The sequence below is a fragment of the Rhineura floridana genome, chromosome 5 (genome assembly GCF_030035675.1).
Source record: "Rhineura floridana isolate rRhiFlo1 chromosome 5, rRhiFlo1.hap2, whole genome shotgun sequence".
Lineage (NCBI taxonomy): Eukaryota > Metazoa > Chordata > Lepidosauria > Squamata > Rhineuridae > Rhineura > Rhineura floridana.
The window spans coordinates 79,293,266-79,314,946 of record NC_084484.1 but is presented as its reverse complement, the minus strand read 5'-3'; the positions used below and the strand labels follow the sequence as shown (position 1 = coordinate 79,314,946).

The 21,681-nt window shown below is 39.8% G+C and overlaps 1 protein-coding gene across 4 annotated transcripts in view; it reads right to left on the bottom strand.

Moving 5' to 3' along the window:
- The window catches only part of CNKSR2 (connector enhancer of kinase suppressor of Ras 2), a 271,527-nt gene that overhangs the window by 57,610 nt on the left and 192,236 nt on the right, over window positions 1–21,681 (bottom strand). For all 4 annotated transcript variants that reach the window (XM_061627286.1, XM_061627287.1, XM_061627283.1 and 1 more), the window contains 6 exons: window positions 18,414–18,503; window positions 15,847–16,061; window positions 10,308–10,356; window positions 9,712–9,884; window positions 8,875–8,948; window positions 6,446–6,517 (listed from right to left, as the gene is read on the bottom strand). In XM_061627286.1, coding sequence (XP_061483270.1) covers window positions 6,446–6,517; window positions 8,875–8,948; window positions 9,712–9,884; window positions 10,308–10,356; window positions 15,847–16,061; window positions 18,414–18,503 — 673 coding nt within the window. The remainder of the gene's footprint in view (window positions 1–6,445; window positions 6,518–8,874; window positions 8,949–9,711; window positions 9,885–10,307; window positions 10,357–15,846; window positions 16,062–18,413; window positions 18,504–21,681) is intronic.

The window sequence follows — 21,681 nt, the reverse complement described above, 5'->3', positions numbered from 1 at the left end:
CAAGTTCAAGGTTCTAGTTTTGGTGTACAAAGCCCTATACTGCTTGGGACTAGGATACCTGAATGACAGTCTTACCCCTTATAAACCCAGTCCATCACTGTGCTCTGCAGGTGAGGGCCTCCTGCAGATACTATCTTATCAGAAGGTCCGTTCTGCACAACATAGGAAACGGACCTTAGTGTGGCGGCACCTACCCTGTGGAATTCCCTTCCCTTAAATATTAGGCAGGCACCATCTGTTATCTTTTAATCGCCTTTTGAAGACTTTCCTCTTTCAACGAGCCTTTTAAGTTGAGACCTATCCCAGTCTGCATCTGTGTTGGAATTGCTTTTTAATATGTTTTTTTAACAATATGTTTTTAACCCTTTTTAAAAAGATGTCTTTAAAGCTTTTTAAAAAGAATGTTTTTAAAGTTGTTTTGTTTTAATGTATTTTACAGTTTGTTTTTATGATGTTTTCAAGTGTTTTTAGTGCTTTTGTTTGCTGTCCTGGGCTCCTGCTAGGAGGAAGGGCGGGATATAAATCAAATAATTAATAAATAAATAATGCCTGTAACTTCTGTGTTTTCCATGAATTTTTCAGGCATTCTACTACCCCACCCCTGGGATCACACCTCCCAAATTTCTGACAGATATGGAAAAGGCTCCTCACTGTATAGGCCATTAAGAAATGCACATAGGAATACCTTAACTCTTATAAAACGCTAATATATCTTCTCACTGTGGAAGAGAATCACATGGGAAGACCTGGGCACAAGAGTTCAATTGCCCCTAATTGCTGGCTCCCAACTCAAACTGACTCAGAATGATAAACGTTCAAGGCAGAAGTTAATTCTGGGCTTGACAGAAACGGAATGCAGGCACTCTATTTTTCAAAGGTTCCAGCCAAGTTCAGTTGTTACTTCCTAGTCCAAATGTAATGAAAAACGTAAATATTCAATGTAGAACAAATCAAGATCCTAGGAGGCAAGGACAAGGGAGATGTTGCATCTCTACTTTTCAAAACTTGGCCAAACCAAACAGAATGATAAATATTGCAGGTAGAAAAAATATGATCCTAGGAGAGGGGTGTGTGTGAGTGTGTGTGTATGTGTGTGTGAGAGCGAGAGAGAGAGCATCAGGGGGGAGGGGTATAGTGCTATTTTACTCCTATCCTGTTGGCAGGGTTTTCACAGGCATCTGGTTGACATTTTGTCTGATACAGCATGCCTTTCCGTAGGCCTCAGATGGGCCTTTGGTCTGATGCAGCAGGGCTCTTATGTCAATTAAACATTGTCCCTCTAGTCTTCAAAGGTTTTCTTTCCCAGACTTAAGTTGTTAGCCCCCAACTCAAATAGGCTAAGAATAATGAAATACTGAACACAGAAATAACTCCGACTCTTCCAGGAAGTTGTGCTTGACAGGATAGAAATGTGGCACAAGTCTTTTTATAAAGAAACATGCCCCCTAACCTGTTTCCCAAAACAAGAATAAGAATATAGGAAGAAAAGGCTAGCCCTACAAATAAGCAGGAAGTGGACAGACATGTGGACTGTTTTTCAAACAATAAGCTTTCATTTACCCTCCTACCTAATCTCTCCCAAACACCCTAAGAATGAAGATCAGACCAGACTATGTAAATCTAGAATATAAAAATGTAAAATACAAATGGAAAGCAATGAGGAATTGTGCTTTTAATTTGCAAGCAACCATAGACCCAAACATTCTTGCCTCTTTTCAAAGAGTGAAGAAATCACAGAGTATCTGTTTACTTCACATCCCTCTCCTTGTCAGTGACTGGGGGTTCCTGTATGAAAAGAAGACTTATTACACTGATGGGCCCTATTGCTAAAATGTGTCTGAATTGACAATTGGGGAGACAGTGTGTCGGTTTCCCCCTACTTAGTGTCTCTTTCTCTCGTCATCAGACTTAGCCATGCCCTGTTCCGTAGCTAGGTGAACCTCAAAGGGAAGCATGAATGGCACTAGCTACTCATCTGAGAGTCTTTTCTGTCTGTGTCACTCAGCTCCTGATAATATGACAAAAGGAACCAAATAGCCAGGTTCACTGCATTTTCCCATTTTTTCCACAATGAATGCACGTCCCTGGTATGGACTAAGACAAGGGACATTCCATTTTTGGTTCAGTGACTGGCATGAATTCATTCCACACTGAAAAAAATTTGATTCTAAAAAAATATAAAGAATGAGCCATAATTAATTTTGAACAAAAATTACAATTGGGAATGCTGAAAAAAATTCTGAAATCAACTGGGTGAATACAGATGGCAAATTTTTCTAGTGGTAAATGGAGGGGGGGGTGACCCTTCTCCATTTCTGAATGCTCCAAAACTTTACCACACCTCAGAATGTGTGGCAGCAAAACCACACTATGTATTTTTATTAATATAGATCAGCCTTTCCCAACCAGTGTGCCTCCAGATGTTGTTGGACCACAATTCCCATCTTTCCTGACCATTGGCAATGCTGGCTGAGGCTGATGGGAGTTGTGGTCCAACAACATCTGGAGGCACACTGGTTGGGAAAGGCTGATATAGATGATCAAATAAAATCATGGTAAAAGACTTTTCCATAAGTTGGTTGTTTGTAATTGGGCTACTGATAATACAGTATGAACAAAAAAGCTAACCTGTCTTTAAAATCAACTGTTTCCATTATGATAGTACGACATGGTTGCCACATTGTGAGTCAGTAGAGGTCTAGTTTGCCATTCAGGCCAGTCCTGCCAATAGTTAGTTTTCCAAGTGAGAGGAATGGGTACTGAAGCTGGGCAGGCAAGGCTCATTATTTGTTATAATCACAGATGCAATTTCTGACACGTGCATATATGCACTATTTTTATTGCTAGTTCATAGCAAAACAGTGACATGAGAAACAGGTTTTGAGACAGAGTTCTGTCTCAGATTTAGTCCTGTCATGGTTCTGATCTTCCATCACTATTTTGAAACACAAGAAACGGTTGAAACATTTTCCATATTGGACTTGGCAAGATGGAAACAAGGATGCCTTTTGTCTCTAGAAAGGAATTAAAATGAACTTGTTCAGTGTTGAATGAATTCATGCCTTTATATCTAAGAGACAATCTTTAACTGAAGGATGCAGTTAAATTAACATTTAACCATGGTAATTTGCAATGATGACTTAGGTACCCTTTGAAAAAGGCATATAAGCTATATATCATAAAGGCTCATTTTGCTGCCAGATCACTTCACAAGTTTCTTAATGAAGAACACTAGGTTCTGACAGCTACAGAGAAAGTGTACTCCATTGGAAGACACTATGTTGGCAGATTGATACGATTGCACCAGAACATATTGTACTGATCCACTCAACTTAATATACGCTCTGCAGAGGTCTGATGTACATACGTTGTTCTTTTCAGTGCAAGGGAATGAATGTTCTGTGTACCTTTCACTGGCACTCCTAGCACTCATAAGGAGAAGGCAGCCACTGCTTATGCTGTTCATTCTATCTCTAGAAAACCATGTATGTAGATGTGCATGTGTCAGAGCCCCAAAATATATTCCAGTCCACTGGACTAAGGTGACTATGTTTGGAAATAATCAAGACTTTAGTAGTCACTGCAAATAATACTAACTGAATCCTATTACAGAAAATAACATACTTATGAGCCAGATGTACATCATGAACATTTAATGTGTGTGAGCATTTATATGATCAAACACTTGAGAAAGTATATGCAATGTACACAGATAACAGTGAGAAACCATAATAATTTTTAAAGAAGAAAAACCAGAGGTAATTGAAACAGGAGGAATACTACTCATCACTGCTTTGTCTTAAATGTAGTTTCATGTTTATTAAAGTAAAAATATATTCACTTCCAAGATATCTGAAGTACGTTTGAGAAATCTAAAAGGATTGGTCTCCTTTAAACTGCCTTTAACTGGCAAACCACAGCTCAGCAACCATAATCTGACAGTATATGAACATAGCAGCTTACTATTGTGCACAAGTATCACTAGATTTAGTCCAGGACTAGGTAGGAGAGTAAATGAAAGTATTTCTACACATGCAGCTTCTTGTCTTTTCTGAGAGAATAATTAATGCCTAGAAACTGATCACTGCTGGATCATGGTCACTATGTGTGATATATATATACACACAAATATATGCACAAGCATCAATTAAAATGATATTTTTATGTAATCATGATATTTTTACGTATTTCCAGGGGAGACCTCTCACTAAGGGCAGATGGGGCACTACCCACCCTAAAGTTCCAAACATAAAGCCCATTGTCTTTCTCTGTTCCTTACATTCATATTCAATACAGTACTTCACATTCAGAGACACTCTGGACTGTTCTGGCCAATCATCTTTGGAAAGCACGGCCAATTATATTCATTGCTAAGGTCCCACCTCTGTCTCCAGGGGTAATAATAATAAATCCTAATAAGAGTGGGTTTTGCTTTTGTTTTCCATAGAATAAGCTCTAGCCAATCAGGAGGAATCCTTCAGAATGCATTGGAAGTTCCATAGCATTAGAGCAGGACCATGAAAAGCCTCCCCAATGCCCAGATGCATGCATTTGCAAACTGCTTATTGCTCTTCTGTGAAACTGAGTTACTTTGCCCTCTTTTTGCAGCACCACTTTAAAGCAGCAGGAACCACGTTTCTCTCTCTCTCTCTCTCTCTCTCTCTCTCTCTCTCTCTCTTCAGCGGGAGTAGTAGTAGGAAACAATCCCAAAAGCATGTTTAGCAGGTATCGAGGTGGGGGGATATGGTTTCTTTATGGGCCTTATTTATTGTAGAGAGGAGAGACAGGAAAGGAGATTCTTGGTGGCAAACAACCCCTAAAAATGTTTGGCTCGCATCATAATGGTGGGTGGGAAATCTGGTTTCTTCATGGGCTAGATCTTTTTTGTCAGAGTGTGGGGGGGGAGTAGCAAAGTGCCTCAAGAATAGATTGGGCTGGACTGGATCTTTAAAATTTATTTTTGTTTATTTAAAGTATCTGAATATTTTATATGGGCTTACGCAAGATAATTAACTCCCATTAGCGATAAGAGCAAGAACTTCTTATAATTATTTTAATTAAAACAAAAAGCTTAGCAGTACTTTCAAGAGGGCCAGATGTTTATTTTCTTTCTGAGCCCAGGGCTGTCTTTCATAATGGGGTGTGGGGGTGTGGCAGAGAGCAGGAAAATGGACTGCCTTCAAGTCGATTTCAACTTATGGCAACCCTATGAATAGGGTTTTCATGGTAAGCGGTATTCAGAGGGGGTTTACCACTGCCTTCCTCTGAGGCTGAGAGGCAGTGACTGGCCCAAGGTCACCCAGTGAGCTTCATAGCTGTGTGGGGATTCGAACCCTGGTCTCCCAGGTCATAGTCCAACACCTTAACCACTACACCAAACAGATATCCTGGCAATTCAGTTAGCAGGTCATGTGTGGGGTTGTTGCACACTTACAGCCCCAATTTCACTTTGAGTAAAGAGGTGGAACTTGTGTAGATGTGATTGATCAAAAGAAGAAGGAATTTTGAATTGAGCAAATACCTGCTTTTATAAAAACCAAGAAACGTCAAGAAAACCTGTGTGAATGTCTGAGTTCCTGCACCAGTGGAATCCTAGAGGAACTTGTGGAACTTCCTGCTACAATATTTAGAATTGATCATATGGTGTGAAAGACTTCTTTTTCTAAGATTTTGGCTTCTTGTTTTTTCCACCTGCCATGTCTTTTTCTCTGAGCAACAGGAGCTTACAGTTTACAGGACTGGTTTTTAAAAAGAACTCTGGAAATCTTTAGCCACTGACAGTTATCCATCATACACTGCTCCAGGTCAAGGAGGTTCTTTCTTTCTGCATACTAGGGAATAAGCGCAAACTATTTTGTTCCTTTTTGAAATGAACTTTCCAAGCCTTGCTGGTTACTACAATCCTCTTCATCTTATTCAGAACTAAGTAACCCTCCACTGTGGTTTGTGGGGCTTACTCATGAGAGCAAGCATAGGATTAAAGCCTTTTATACTGCCTTCTAAATATGAGTTTTCAGCAATTCACTCACTTTTTGTGTGTGTTTTAAACAGGATTAGGAGAGCATTATTGAATGACCAGAGATCTAGGTTTCTGTTCACTACTGAGGAGGTAACTGTGTGCACTCATGAGATCGAGCATAGGACTAAAGCTCTATTAGATGCACCGTATGATTAAAACTGCAATTTTTAAGTATCTACTGTTACTTCACAAAGTAGAAGGATAGGGAAAGAACCAGAACAGGTGGAGACCGCACAAAGTTTCTTAGAATGAAATGGATAAATATCCAATATATTTGCATTGACTTCTGAATTGTGCCTCATAGACTGCATAGTAGCCCTAAGAATGCTGCCTACAGTTCCATGATGGGGAAAAAGGTGGTATATAAATGTATGAATTTTTTTTTAAAATCAAGGATTATTCTTTGCATAAATTCAGTTTCCCTACCTGTTCATGTCATCTAGATGTTCAGCAGCAAAGTAAAAGCTTTTGATCTTAGGATGGCAAGCCTTGAATGCACTGGGCAGGGGGAATAAAATAAAGCACCATGGGTGAAATATGATGTATACAACATTATTTTTCAGTATTAAAATTATACATCATCTAATTCAACTGAAGTCAAGAACATTCACATTTTATACACCTTTTGATATAATTTTATGAGAAAGCATAGTGATAATGTAATCTTAAGCATGTCTACCCAGAGGTGAGCCCTAACTGAGTTCAATCGAACTTATTCCTATGTAAGTGTACATAGGATTGCTTGTTGTTATGTACCTCAAAGTCGACTGCGACTTATGGCGACCCTATGAATCAGCGACCTCCAAGAGCATCTGTCATGAACCATCCTGTTCAGATCTTGTAAGTTCAGGTCTGTGGCTTCCTTTATGGAATCAATCCATCTCTTGTTTGGTCTTCCTCTTTTTCTACTCCCTTCTGTTTTTCCAAGCATTATTGTCTTTTCTAGTGAATCATGTCTTCTCATGATGTGTCCAAAGTATGATAACCTCAGTTTCATCATTTTAGTTTCTAGTGATAGTTCTGGTTTAATTTGTTCTAACACCCAATTATTTGTCTTTTTCGCAGTCCATGGTTTGCGCAAAGCTCTCCTCCAACACCACATTTCAAATGAGTTGATTTTTCTCTTATCTGCTTGTTTCACTGTCCAACTTTCACATCCATACATAGAGATCGGAAATACCATGGTCTGAATGATCCTGACTTTAGTGTTCAATGATACATCTTTGCATTTGAGGACCTTCTCTAGTTCTCTCACAGCTGCCCTCCCCAGTCCTAGCCTTCTTCTGATTTCTTGACTATTGTCTCCATTTTGATTAATGATTGTGCCAAGTTATTGATAATCCTTGACAAGTTCAATGTCCTCATTGTCAAATAACAACTATATTTTAAAATGAACACAGGGATCAAGTTAAACATTAGCTTGAGTATGCTTTTGAGTAGCATGCTTTTGAGTAGCTAGAGTATGCTTCTGGCAAGTATGAAACAGCTTATTTATTAGTTTCTTAATAATAGTAACAGTACTGTTTGATCAAATTTGATTTAACAAGAAATTCCTTGTGAGTTTTCAAACTATAGTGCTTTGGAATTACTTTCAGCTTTAAAATTCAATAATTAAACAGGAAAAAAAATGGAATTTCATAGAATCTTAGAACAGTAAAGTTGGAAAGGGCCTATAAGGCCATCAAGTTCAACTCCATGCTCAATGCGGGAATCCAGCAAAGCATACCCGATGGCAACTGTCCAGCAGCCTTTTGAAAGCCTCCACTGCTGGAGAGCCCATCATCTCCCTAGGTAATTGGTTCCATTGTTGTACCACTTTAACAGTTAGGAAGTTTTTCCTGATGTTCAGTTGAAATCTGGCTTCCTGTAACTTGAACCCATTATTCTGTGTCCTGCACTCTGGGATGATCAATAAGAGATTCTGGCTCTCCTTTCTGTGACAATCTTTCAAGTATTTGAAGAATGCTATAATATCTCCCCTCAGTTTTCTTTTCTCAAGGCTAAACATGCCCAGTTCTTTCAGTCTCTCCTCATAGGGCTCTGTTTCCAGTCCCCTGATCATTCTTGTTGCCTTCCTCTGAACCCATTCCAGTTTGTCTGCATCCTTCTTAAAGTACAATGTCCAGAACTGGATGCAATACTCAAGATGATGCCTAACCAGTGCCGAACAGAAGGGAACTAGTACTTCACGTGATTTGGAAACTATACTTCTGTTAATGCAGCCGAAAATAGCATTTGCTATTTAATTTTTTAAAAGCTGTTGAACTTATAATCATAAAATTATTCACAGTAATAGGATATTTCATAGGTCCTTTCCCTCTGAACCAACTATAAAAATAATTGCTTTCAACAACTGAAACATCAAATCTACTTTCTAGACCTCAGGGTATCACATTGGCACAAGCCACTATTAATCTAAACAGTCACTGAACTTAACATAAAGGTTGCCATCTGTACCACTTTACAGCTTTGTGAAAGATTTAGTTGAATAGCCAAATGAAAATCTTATGTATCCTTCTATTTACTACTTCATCTTTTAATTGAAGTCCTGGGTAGTTTAGAAAAAGTGAACTGTGATGTATTACATGTTAACAATTAAAATGTATTATAATACAATCAGTTAAAAGAAAAAGCAAATTATTCAAGCCTCAAAAACAACAATCAAGTCCATCAACAAAAATGTTTGTGCATTATTCCTAAATGATAATATATAGCAATAACAATTAGTATTAGTAATGAAGTTCCACAAAAATAAGCACTACCTAGACAAAGACATCAGTAATTGAACATTTTATGAAAATAATACTTGTTTTTACCTTTATAGTTTATTTCTGAATATTGCTTCTAATACTTACTACTTCTTGCGACATTCACTAGCTCTATCAATTTTAAATTCTGGTAGACTGATGAATCCCTCTGCTTTTTCATCCTATGAATAGATTAAAGAACAAGAGCAAAAAAGAAGCCAAATAAAAAGAAAGCAAATACAAGCACATTTAACTGTCCTGTCACAAGATAACAGTTCCTGTATTATTGCCTTATTAACACTTCCATAAAAATTAACAGAAGCATCTTGCCAAAAAAGGTGAAAATGGCACTGTTAAATGGTTTTATTCTGAAGAACAACTTGAATCAGGTCTTCAACAATTTCTCTTTTGGGGACATTCACATAACCTTGATAGTATAAGCATACATAGTTTTTAACTTAGTCTTAAATAAGCAGTTTTGTAGGTAGAACAAAAGCACAATGCAATTTGGATTAAAAAAAATACTAGAAGCCTGCAGCCCAAAGAATTGGCTGGTTGTTCTGAGTGGCAAATCGTTTGTTATATCCATAATAGCTTCCAGAAGCAGCAGCAGCAGCAGCAGCAGCAGCAGCAGCAGCAGCAGCAGCTATTCAGCATGAGTTAGGGGCACTAATTTAAAACACTCATTGGAGAGAGCTGTGCATAAGGCTAAAGCTTTTTGTTCCCACTTTAACAATTTCCACTGCTGAAGAGTAAAACTGATGTTTGTCTCTCTAGAAAAAAAATGAAACTAAACAAAGCCCCACACATATAACAACCAAAGTGAGTTTTGACAGTTATGCCCGGTTTTTTTCTACATGCAAATATCACACATTTGGACTATAGTCATATTATTTGCATCCAGTCACAACCTTCTCCAACAAGAGCAACATGTCAGTTTCTTACCTCCTCATTAATATACCAGTAGAGAGATGTATCCTTCAGGACAAACCAGTATTTTTTCCATTTTTGGGAGAAATAACTCTTGGCATCTTTCTTTTTCCAGAGCCAGCCTTCACAGTCTCCACGACCAAGATCTTTACAAGAAATCCGTCTTTTACTCTTACTTGGTGCAAGACCTGAGAAAAACAATGGTTTCAGAGAAGATTCATGCAACCACATGATACTTGTATCCTGACCTGGAACACATTGTTCTGATTGAATTTCTTTTGGGGTGGAACTTCTCCTCATCCATAGTAATAAGTAACCATGACTATATTATGGCTGATCACTTAGATGGAAAAGCACAGTCAAGGCCTAGCTAAAGTCATATACAGTTCTTACTGAAGATGTCCTGGCTTAGCCCATAATAACCATGGAGGAAAAAGGCAGCATGCACTGAGAAAACTATGGATGTTATATAAGCATTATTTGTTGCAAGACTGGTGTTTCAGTTTGTTTTAGAATTGCCATCTTTAAAATATATGGAGACAAAAATGTTCACAATTTAAAAAATATCTTTAATTTGCCACTATAAGATAGAAGCTGTTTCACATATTTACCTTTGTTCTTCTTTTTAGACTTGTGCTGTAGAGAGGATTGTTGAAATGTCTAAGAAAAAAATACAAAAAGCTTGGTTAATATGTATCAATCTCATCATAGTTCACATACCACAACAGAAACCTTAAACCAGAAATTCTCAAACAGTGGCCTGTGAACTCCATTCAGATCGTCCATGGAAATGTTATGGAATATGCTATAGTATAATTGACAATATCTGTACTTAGCCCTGTACTTAATTTACTTATTTTCTCGCAACTGAGATGGAAGCTATTTGACCAGGGCCAGATTTATCAAACAGCAATTGTTTGTTTGGCCCAATTAGCAATTGCATGATTGGCTTTTAAAAAGTAAATTGCAGATCTGGACTGGGGGCCCAGTCTCCTTGTTTATTGATATTTTGACTTTATTAACTTACTCAGAGCAGTCCTTGCAAGTATCTGCTACCAGAAATCCTATTCTTATCTCTGTTGCCCCTGAGTAGCTTGATGACTCCACCAGATTGTTATCTGGGAATCCTACAGACACAACTGAACGGGACAGAAAGTCAAGGCCCTGGCTGATAGTTGTGACAGACATTTTGGAGAAATTTTCTATTTGAATAAATCACTATAACAATTGGTGGTTTTAGGAAAAGAGTTTGTAACAAGTGAGCAGGAATTACAAATGTACTGAATTTAAAATGAAAGTAGAGGCCGAGGTTAGATAGCCAGGGTATGTTGGTGATGTCAGGACTTTAAGAAACTGGAAAATTAGAAAACATATAGAGCAACATATACTACAACAGGATATAACAAACTTCAAGAACTTAAAACACCTACTTAAAATCCATTTTGCTGTATTTTCAAGAGTTCTATCATTGTTGGTTTGTAAGGTTGCCAGGTCAGAAGCATCCCAAAACCTGAGATTTTAGGGGCAGGCCCGAGTGATGTCACGGGGTGGGCCCGAGTGATGTCACAGGGCGGGCCCTAGTGATGTCATTAAGCATGATACATTAAGCATCAATCACAGTTGCTTGGAGCGTACAATTAAAAAAATTAAGCTAGACATCTTAGCTAAAAGATGGAGCCTGGGTAGGGAACATTTAATCTAGCCTACTAGCTTTCGGCAAGAAGGGTTTAAGTGCCTTCAGGCCAGAAGGTTACTGTAGGAAGAAAGGAGCCTAGTGTTGTGGAGATGTTAGATGGGAGCATTCGGGAGTACTAAGGGACTAAGCCCCCATAGAACTGAACAGGACTTACTTCTGAGTAGATATAGTTTGGATTGTGCTGTTGGTAAAGCTTGACTAGGGATCCTCTGCAAAGACATCCATATCCAAGCAGGGTTGGCAACCCCCTGCCTAGAATGCCCTGCCCTTATCTTTTAATGTGGCTGCTCCAAACTTCTTTACAGATTTGACCCTTCACTTCAGAAAGAGGTCTGAGAAATGAGTAAGAGTAAGAAGATTCCCTACCCTTTCAGTTTGCATAGATGCCCTCATCCTTCCCCTGCGCCCAGCAGAAGCTCTGGGCTAGGTGGGATGCAGTGGCATCTCATAGAGGACACCCTCCCCTTTCATGGGGTGTATGATTTGTCCTGGCCAGAGCAGATTTTGGGGTGGACACCCCCCATTACTTATTTTTCCTGCATGTGTTCTTCTACTTTGATTTTGTATAGATGCCCTCTTCTGTACCCTGCATCGAGCAGAAGCTCTGGGCCAGGCAGGACGCAGTGGCATCTTGTAGAGGACACCCTCCCCTTTCCTGGGGTATATGATTTGTGCTGTCCCAGAGCAGATTTCGGGGTGGGTACCCCCAGTTACTTATTTTTTTCTACGTATTTTTGTCCATTTTGATTTTGCATAGATGCCCTTCTCCGTGCCCTGCGTCCAGCAGAAGTTCTGGGCCAGACGGGATGCAGTGGCATCTCGTAGAGGACACCCTCCCCTTTCCTGGGGTATATGATTTGTCCTGTCCCAGAGCAGAGTTTGGGGTGGGCACCCCCAGTTACTTATTTTTTATGATTTTATGACATCATTATGTATTTATGATAATATCAGAAGCCTGATGATTTTGATTGGATAAATGTATTGTTATTCTTGATGGGGAGAGTCCCCCAATCACAGTGATATATCATACAGGGAACCCCAACATATATTTTGGGGTTCAGAGACATATTAAGTTTGGTTTGAAGTTGTTGTAGTTGTCAACTCTTCTTTTTTAGTGTTTTGAACTTTCAAGCAAATAAGGAACTGGGAACTAGGAACCAACTTCAGCGTCGTATCAGTTAAATAGATTAAACAGTTGCGGGGGCGGCGGCTGACGTTTTGGTGTATATCTCGGGAACCAGACCACCTAGAAACTTTTTTTTTTTAATTGAAGCTGACAGTCCGGAGGTTAAGGGGTGCTAGCCGGAGAGCTGGAGGCCCCCCAAAAAACCGGAGACTCCGGCCGAAAACCGGAGACCTGGTAACTCTATTGGTTTGATTCAAGACAACAAATCACTATATCAAAAGCATGTTTACTAAATATAAGGACTGTAATGCCCAATATTAAAGAGCTCTTTTCACTGTTCTAATAGATGCTTTCACTTCACAGATTGATGAACACCAATGCTTCATCAGCAAGTTAATGAGGTATTTCTGGACCAATTATGAAAAAGCATACTATTTCTCATATGCCCATTACTATGCACACACTCACTCTGCAACATCCAAGTCTCATTGATCCTCTCTGTTAATTCTATGAAATAGTCAGATAATTATTTTCTCTGTGTACTTTCTCATCTTCCTCTTATCTGGAAAGTAGTGGCAATTGTGTGAAAGCTGGGGCATATCATTCTAGCCATGCTACTCAGAAGGCTATAGACAAATAGATCAATAGGGCAATTTCACTATAGCATTATGCCAGATCTCAGCAGTTTCATGTTAATGGACTATAGAGGACCATTTCCCATGCCCTACCTCTGCAAGTCTCATAAGTCCAGTTTAGACACAACACTGGTCCAATATAGCATGGATGAAGTGTATTCCTGCATCATCCCCCCCCCTTCCCTTATACTCCTGGCTTCAGTGCTCTTATTCTGGCTTGTCAATCACAGCTTTCCATGAAGTCTAAACCAGGAAACTGGCTTAATTGCTCCTAAAAAGCCTGGATATGAAACCAGGACCACATCCTATTTAATTCTCTTACTTTTAGAGACCAACAAAGCAAAAATTGTTTATATCAAAATTTATTTAGAGAACATTTCACAATCGCTTGACACTATCAATCAAAATTTGAAACCTAAGTAGATAGCAATTTCCATTTATCTGAAGATAGCATTAACATACATTGTTTACAAAGTACTTGTTTTTTGTTTTACAAAATTTGACTAAGATCCGTAAAAGAGAGCATCACATCCAAAACCAAACATGAAATCCCCGTCTTAAAGATTCAGTTTATGAAGATATGCAAAATAATCTACATTGCTTTGCTTATATAGGAAACAGCTGTCATCACTAGTGTTTGGAAGCTGGCCCATCTAGCTCAGTATAGGCTACACTAACTGGAAGTGACTCTCTGGGGTTTCAGGTCCAGGGAATGGATTTGTTCTGCATTGCACAAAAATGTGCCCATAAATTTATCCTATGGGAAAGATGAAATTCTCTACAATTGTGCATGAATCTATGCACCATTACGATAAAATTCACTAATAGGAAAAAAAACCTTGCAGTTTAAGAATGTACCTATAGCCAACAGATAATTTCTATCAAACTTTAAAAAGCAGGGAAATTGGGCAGCTATAGCGAATGCACCGGGGAGCAGGAGCAGGACAGGCTCCGGGAATGCCGGGGCCCTTGGGCATCAGCTTGCCCTGGGCCCTAGTATGTGTGTGCATGCATGCATGACCGCACATACATGCATGCACCCCCCCCACACCCCACCTACCTGTCTGCTGTCTTTTACCATTGCCCTTAACGAAGATGGCGGCCGCGGTTTCCCTAAGGGGATGACACCTCTGCCACCATCTTTGTTGATGTAGTTGAACTAGATTCCCCAGAAGAGGGGCTGACTGTTAAACCACTCTGCCACTGGAGCTGTCAGGAGAATAGGAGTCTCCTAACAACTCTCAGCACCCTTCACAAACTATATTTCCCAGGATTCTTTGGGGGAAGCCAGGACTGTTTAAAGTGAAATAAATGTCTGGCGTAGGTGTAGCCCCCTGATTAGCCAAGCCAAGCAGCTGTGAGTCTGGCTTTTAGAACGCTGACAGTTGGTCCTTACTGAGCATGCCCGGGCTTATCATAGATTCCAATGCTAAATTTCTTGAATAAATTGAAAATCAGCCAGGCTTTGTTTTTTAACTTTTAAACTGCAGAAGGTGAAGGTCAGAGTATGGGGCAAGGTCAGTAATAGGATTACAGGTACTCTGTGAACATGGCTGATTTTTAATTAATTCCAACAAATTATGAGAACTCTGACAGAAAAAAGTCCAACAGGGGTCTTTTTTTTGGTCTCTTTTTACACTTTGAACTCTCATTTCCCTCTGACTGTTTTGCGTATTGCCATGAAAATTTAGAAGGTGGTTAAGCAAGCGCTTCTGAGTTCAGGACTATAAATTGTGTAAGGTTTTGTTTTGAAATGAGCTTATGGGAAGCATCAGAATGGCATGGGGGTATTTTCAACTTAACATTGTGGAATGCGAACAATCCATGCTGGCTATGGTATACAGCTACTCTCATGGCTTTATAAAAAAGAATTTTCACAGGCCCCAGGAATTCCATTAATTAACATATACCATGAATCATGCTATTATAATACTTTATTAAGTTCTTTCAGTCACTAAGGCTTCAAAGGAAGGAAAAAACCGAGTTTGTCAGAATAAAAACAGGTCACTGGTTTTCAACTGGGCTCAGTGGAAAATCATCTGCTTTGACAACATTAATGACTACAGAAACTAGGACATCGCCAGAAACACAAACTCCCACAAATGCTGTATTTCTTTAATTCCTTGTTTGCTAGTTCACACAAAAAAAGAAAAAGATAGGAGCTGAATTATATCACTTTGAAAAAACCATTGGGACCTCTCACGTTGAAGAATTTTAATGGTTCTTTTAAAATGTTTTTTTTAATGGTTCTTCATTAAGTAGTTACCCAAATTCATCGTTTTCAATTCAAAATAAAATGTGTGACTGTATTCTTTAAATTTTTCTTTGGTAGTTACAGAAACTAGTAGGAATTATATGAATATTATTGGCTGCATGTTTCAAGCTTGACATGTTTCTACTCTATGAAGCTATTCCTATTAATAGCAATTTCTTTCTATAAAAATCAGCAGCCTCTTTAACTGCTTAGATTTAGTTCCATTTTTATACGATTGATTTTGCAAAAAAGAACATGTATATAACAAATGATGTCTAGTTTCTCATCATCATCCAGCACTACAGAAGGAAAGCTTACACTGAACTATCAGACCTCTTTGCTTCATTTGTTACTAACATTTTAAAAAGCAACAGTCAAGTGCCAGTCACTCAACAACAGCTTCATTGCACAGAGGGAGGTATTTTGCCATTTTACTTACATGATACAAGGATGTTTCAGGCCCAGGTGTGCTCATGCTGTCTTGCCTTAATGAGTCCATTTGTAAACTAGGTAGCAGAGAGTAATGACTAGGACTGTTACTCTTATCTCCCTTCTTTTTGGATTTTTTGCCTGTGTCCTTTTTGCTGTTTCTTTGAAACATGTAATCCTCTTGAGCTATTTTCTCATTGCTCATATATCGAAGTAATGAATTTTCTAGATAGAAATTGGAAAGGTTACACTGCAAATCATTTCTTAACTGGCCAGCAGGTCAGTTGCACAACATTCACTGGACTGTCTTAAAACATGGGAGGAGAGCCTGGCTAGGAGTCCAGAGTCTGTGAGTTTAAATCCCCGCTCATGTCTCCTGGGTGTCAAGGGCCAGCTAAAGATCATCTCCACAGTGAGTGGCTCAGGGGTTATGTGCCCTGCCACCTGTGCAGCTGTGGGCAAGCTGCAGAGTCCCAAGGAGCCCAGCTGCCCCCCAGCTGGCACTTGCGGACAAGAAAGGGGCTGGCTTGTGCAGCTGTAGCAAGCTGAGCAGGCCCTAGCCAGCTGGGGAGGACTAGCCTCAGAGGGAGGCAATGGTAAACCCTCTCTGAATACCGCTTACCATGAAATCCCTATTCATAGGATAGCCATAAGTCAGGATCGACTTGAAAGCAGTCCATTTCCATTTTATTGTACTGAAATGCACAAGAATGCTGAAATTCTATGTCTAAATGGCATAAAACCCAATAAATAATGGTGTACCTAGTTGTTTCATGATTTTATAATATTAGATTACACAATATTAGGGCTTAATTGTTTAGAACATCTATGTAGGGCAACTGAGTACTCCAATTTAAAAGCTGTCTTATATTCAATACAAACACTTATCTTGGCACATTGGCTCCTGCTGACTCTTGTTAGCTTTGACTGGAACAGCAGGTTAGCTATATGTGATTCCTCATTCCTACTGTAATCTCTTCCTGCTATTATTTAGTTATTTGCTCATAAAAATTAACTCATGACTCAAATCTACATAAGAGAACAACTAACACTACAATAAATACTTCTATCAAATTAGTGCAAGATTTTCAATCTTACATTTTTCTTTAGGGATCTAATATTCCAATGTATCACAAACTTATCCCAATTTCCTTCACTACTTATACCTTCAGGTTTTTGTCACATGCCTTCTATATTGCTATTAATTTTAACACAGACTCTAAAGACCAAACCTTCTTACAACATTCAACTATAGTACAATTATAGGACTCTTGTAGTATTTGGCTATAAAATTTTAAGATCCAACTATAACATTATTAACTGGAAGCTAATTTTTTTCTTATCTCACCTTACCAAAGAATGTAATAAAATGTTTAGGGAATCATACAGACTATATCTCCTGTCATTGTCTGAATCATGTTTCTTATTTTGGTTCAAAAATTCTTGATAAAGTTACGTTCTCACACCAAATATGAGGAAAGTGTGCATTAACCATAGCCTAGTTCCAGCATTAGTTAAAAGCTGTAGGATACATTTCCTGTAAGCAAGCCACAGCATAGGACCATTAGTACAGAACCTTATAACAATCAATCTGTCTATATGCTAACTTCATGGGATGCCTCCTAATACTTATGTACACCACCCACCCACAAGACTTGGGATAGTTTTGATATCTGGATATTTTTTAAAAAAAATAAGGGCCCCCAAGCAGGGGAATACAGATTGTCCCTGTGCATGGATATTGCTCATGTGTAGACTAGTGGAGGAGGGAAGAAGTACACAGAAGTTGTTGATCTGCTTTGCGACCCACCTTGCCTCCCTCCCATCTCTTCTCCCCTCATTACACCACTACAGATCTCTCATTTCAGTTAGGAGGCTGCTTGCTAGCCCTCTTAAGAAGCAGGAGCTTTGAAGGGTCTGTTCAGGTCCAGCTGACATGATCCATACTGTTAAAGGTGCATGCTTCCCTGGTAGCAAGCCTCACTGAACTCAAATGAACCTGAAGAATGCATATCATTAGGATGAATTCTAAGCAGCTCATGTTCTCTCACTATAGTACTGACACTGAGATAAAAAAAAGAGGATTCTACAGTGTTTTTCACATATATGTGGGAAAATACCAAAAAGTTAGGGCTGAGTTTCATTTACTTTCTTATTGCTTCACTTTGGGCACCAAATTACAGTAATCCACAAGAATATTTCAATATTAACTCTTCAAGTCCATGTATTGTGGATAATTATCTGGAATAATTAAGGAAAAGTTTAAAGGGTTGTATCCAACATAAGTACTATGTGAATGTTCCATCAGTGCAAGGATTGCTTTTTGTACAACAGAACATTGTCCCTTTCTCTTCCCCCTGAACACCCCTAAATATGTCCTGGGGTTCCCCCAACCTTCTGGAGCAGATTTAGGGAGGGCACGGGGGGGCAAGTCCTCTTGTGCAAATGGAAATCCTTGTGCTGACAGGATGTGCTGGTTAAATACGGCCCAATAATTTCTGTAAATGTTTTTAATAATTTCTGTAAATGTGTATTAAAACACAATTAAATGTACAAGGCATATCTGACATCACTTACCTCTCCTACTATCTCTTTTTGTCTTGCTGGGATCTTCATAATCCCCTACCCAGTTATATTCTACTGGCATAGATATAGGTCTTAGCTTGCCTGCAACAATATAAATCACATTGTTTGATTTCAAAATATTTTCAACAAGGTTACAAAATTAGTGTGTTTACACTTTCTTCATCTGATGTGAAAATGGTTTATCATGAGTGGACTTATTGTAACTTATTGTAACGTTGTTATCCAAAAGATGGCTTTAGGGATTACTTTCCTAAATATATACAAATATATTTCCCCTCCTAACATAATCTCTATGTGAATTGTTTTAAAAGGTTGTTAGCTGTCCGGTTCAGAGAGGGAACCATGAGTTGGAGATGAGGGTGCAAGGAGCTCTTGCTTTATTAACGTAATGGATACATCAAAGGCTGAGCGCCTCATAGAAAAGACCCTATGCTAACTCACTACAAGTCCCTAACTACCCTCTAGACATGCTCTGCAACATGTGATGAAAGTTGACTCAGCACCCCATTCACAGCACGGCAGTCTTAAATAGGAGAGGTCTTGGAGCGTAACCTCTCACTCCTTCGCACACACACCCTCTGCCCTGTCTGCTTCTCCCTACGTCGTGAGCGCAGTGAAGGGGGGGCGAGTCTCCATGGGCTCATCTGACAAAACAGGGTTCTCATCTGCAGGCGGGGAAGCAGTGGGCTGGGAAGCATCGGTTGTCTCTAGGATACTGCTTAGCACAGGAGGAGTTACTGTTCTTTCGGAATCCTCCCCGAACGGTTCCGTGGGGGTGCTTGATGGGCGGGGCGGCTAGCTCGCTCTCTTTTTCAAGGTCTGGGCTAGACTCAACAACAGCTGGATCATACATGCCTGCTGACGGCTCAGGCGCCTGCAACTCATGCCTTCCCCCTCCTTGATCCTCAGGAGGGAGGCTGGGCTCAACACCCCTGGGCTCAACATTAGCTCGATCTAATCCACGGGGTCATATTAGAATTACTTACATTAGGGTCACTATAGAGTAATTTACATTTTTCAGGCAATATTGTCATATGCATATATCCATAGGATTTACAGTGATACCTCAGTTAATGAATCCTGCAGGAACTAAGCTCCTTTTAACAAAGGCTTTTTTAGGGTGAAACTGACCAGCTTTGCTTTGCTATGGATATGCTTTCAAGCTTGTGCTTTTGCTTTAAGTTAAAATTGAGCAGCCTGTCTTTGCTTTGCTATGGATAAACTTTGAAGCCTGTGCCTTTGCTCCGCTAGTGTGAAACCGACAAGCCTGTGTGTTTGCTTTGGATGAGAGATCTCTTGCTTTCTGCCAGGGTTGGGGAGGGAAGGATCCAATACCATTTAGAGGTGGAGTGGGTGGGTACCAGGTAGGCACCCTTTAAAGCCCCTGTTGAAGTTGCCCCCACCATCTATGAGCTGGTGTAGGAACCTATCCCTATTTTTCTATGTTATTCCTACTCTGTAGGAATTTCTGTAAAAGAAGTAATGTCCTGAGGTATTAAGAACATAAGAACATAAGAAGAGCCTGCTGGATCAGGCCAGTGGCCCATCTAGTCCAGCATCCTGTTCTCACAGTGGCCAACCAGGTGCCTGGGGGAAGCCCGCAAGCAGGACCCGAGTGCAAGAACACTCTCCCCTCCTGAGGCTTCCGGCAACTGGTTTTCAGAAGCATGCTGCCTCTGACTAGGGTGGCACAGCACAGCCATCACGGCTAGTAGCCATTGATAGCCCTGTCCTCCATGAATTTGTCTAATCTTCTTTTAAAGCCGTCCAAGCTGGTGGCCATTACTGCATCTTGTGGGAGCAAATTCCATAGTTTAACTATGCGCTGAGTAAAGAAGTACTTCCTTTTGTCTGTCCTGAATCTTCCAACATTCAGCTTCTTTGAATGTCCACGAGTTCTAGTATTATGAGAGAGGGAGAAGAACTTTTCTCTATCCACTTTCTCAATGCCATGCATAATTTTATACACTTCTATCATGTCTCCTCTGACCCGCCTTTCTCTAAACTAAAAAGCCCCAAATGCTGCAACCTTTCCTCGTAAGGGAGTCGCTCCATCCCCTTGATCATTCTGGTTGCCCTCTTCTGAACCTTTTCCAACTCTAGAATATCCTTTTTGAGATGAGGCGACCAGAACTGTATACAGTATTCCAAATGCGGCCGCACCATAGATTTATACAACGGCATGATGATATCGGCTGTTTTATTTTCAATACCTTTCCTAATTATTACTAGCATGGAATTTGCCTTTTTCACAGCTGCCGCACACTGGGTCGACATTTTCATCGTGCTGTCCACTACAACCCCGAGATCTCTCTCCTGGTCGGTCACTGCCAGTTCAGACCCCATGAGCGTATATGTGAAATTAAGATTTTTTGCTCCAATATGCATAATTTTACACTTGTTTATATTGAACTGCATTTGCCATTTTTCCGCCCATTCACTCAGTTTGGAGAGGTCTTTTTGGAGCTCTTCGCAATCCCTTTTTGTTTTAACAACCCTGAACAATTTAGTGTCGTCAGCAAACTTGGCCACTTCACTGCTCACTCCTAATTCTAGGTCATTAATGAACAAGTTGAAAAGTACAGGTCCCAATACCGATCCTTGAGGGACTCCACTTTCTACAGCCCTCCATTGGGAGAACTGTCCGTTTATTCCTACTCTCTGCTTTCTGCTTCTTAACCAATTCCTTATCCACAAGAGGACCTCTCCTCTTATTCCATGACTGCTAAGCTTCCTCAGAAGCCTTTGGTGAGGTACCTTGTCAAACGCTTTTTGAAAGTCTAAGTACACTATGTCCACTGGATCACCTCTATCTATATGCTTGTTGACACTCTCAAAGAATTCTAATAGGTTACTGAGACAGGACTTTCCCTTGCAGAAGCCATGCTGGCTCTGCTTCAGCAAGGCTTGTTCTTCTATGTGCTTAGTTAATCTAGCTTTAATAATACTTTCTACCAGTTTTCCAGGGACAGAAGTTAAGCTAACTGGCCTGTAATTTCCGGGATCCCCTCTGGATCCCTTTTTGAAGATTGGCGTTACATTTGCCACTTTCCAGTCCTCAGGCACGGAGGAGGACCCGAGGGACAAGTTACATATTTTAGTTAGCAGATCAGCAATTTCACCTTTGAGTTCTTTGAGAACTCTCGGGTGGATGCCATCCGGGCCCGGTGATTTGTCAGTTTTTATATTGTCCATTAAGCTTAGAACTTCCTCTCTCGTTACCACTATTTGTCTTAGTTCCTCAGAATCCCTTCCTGCA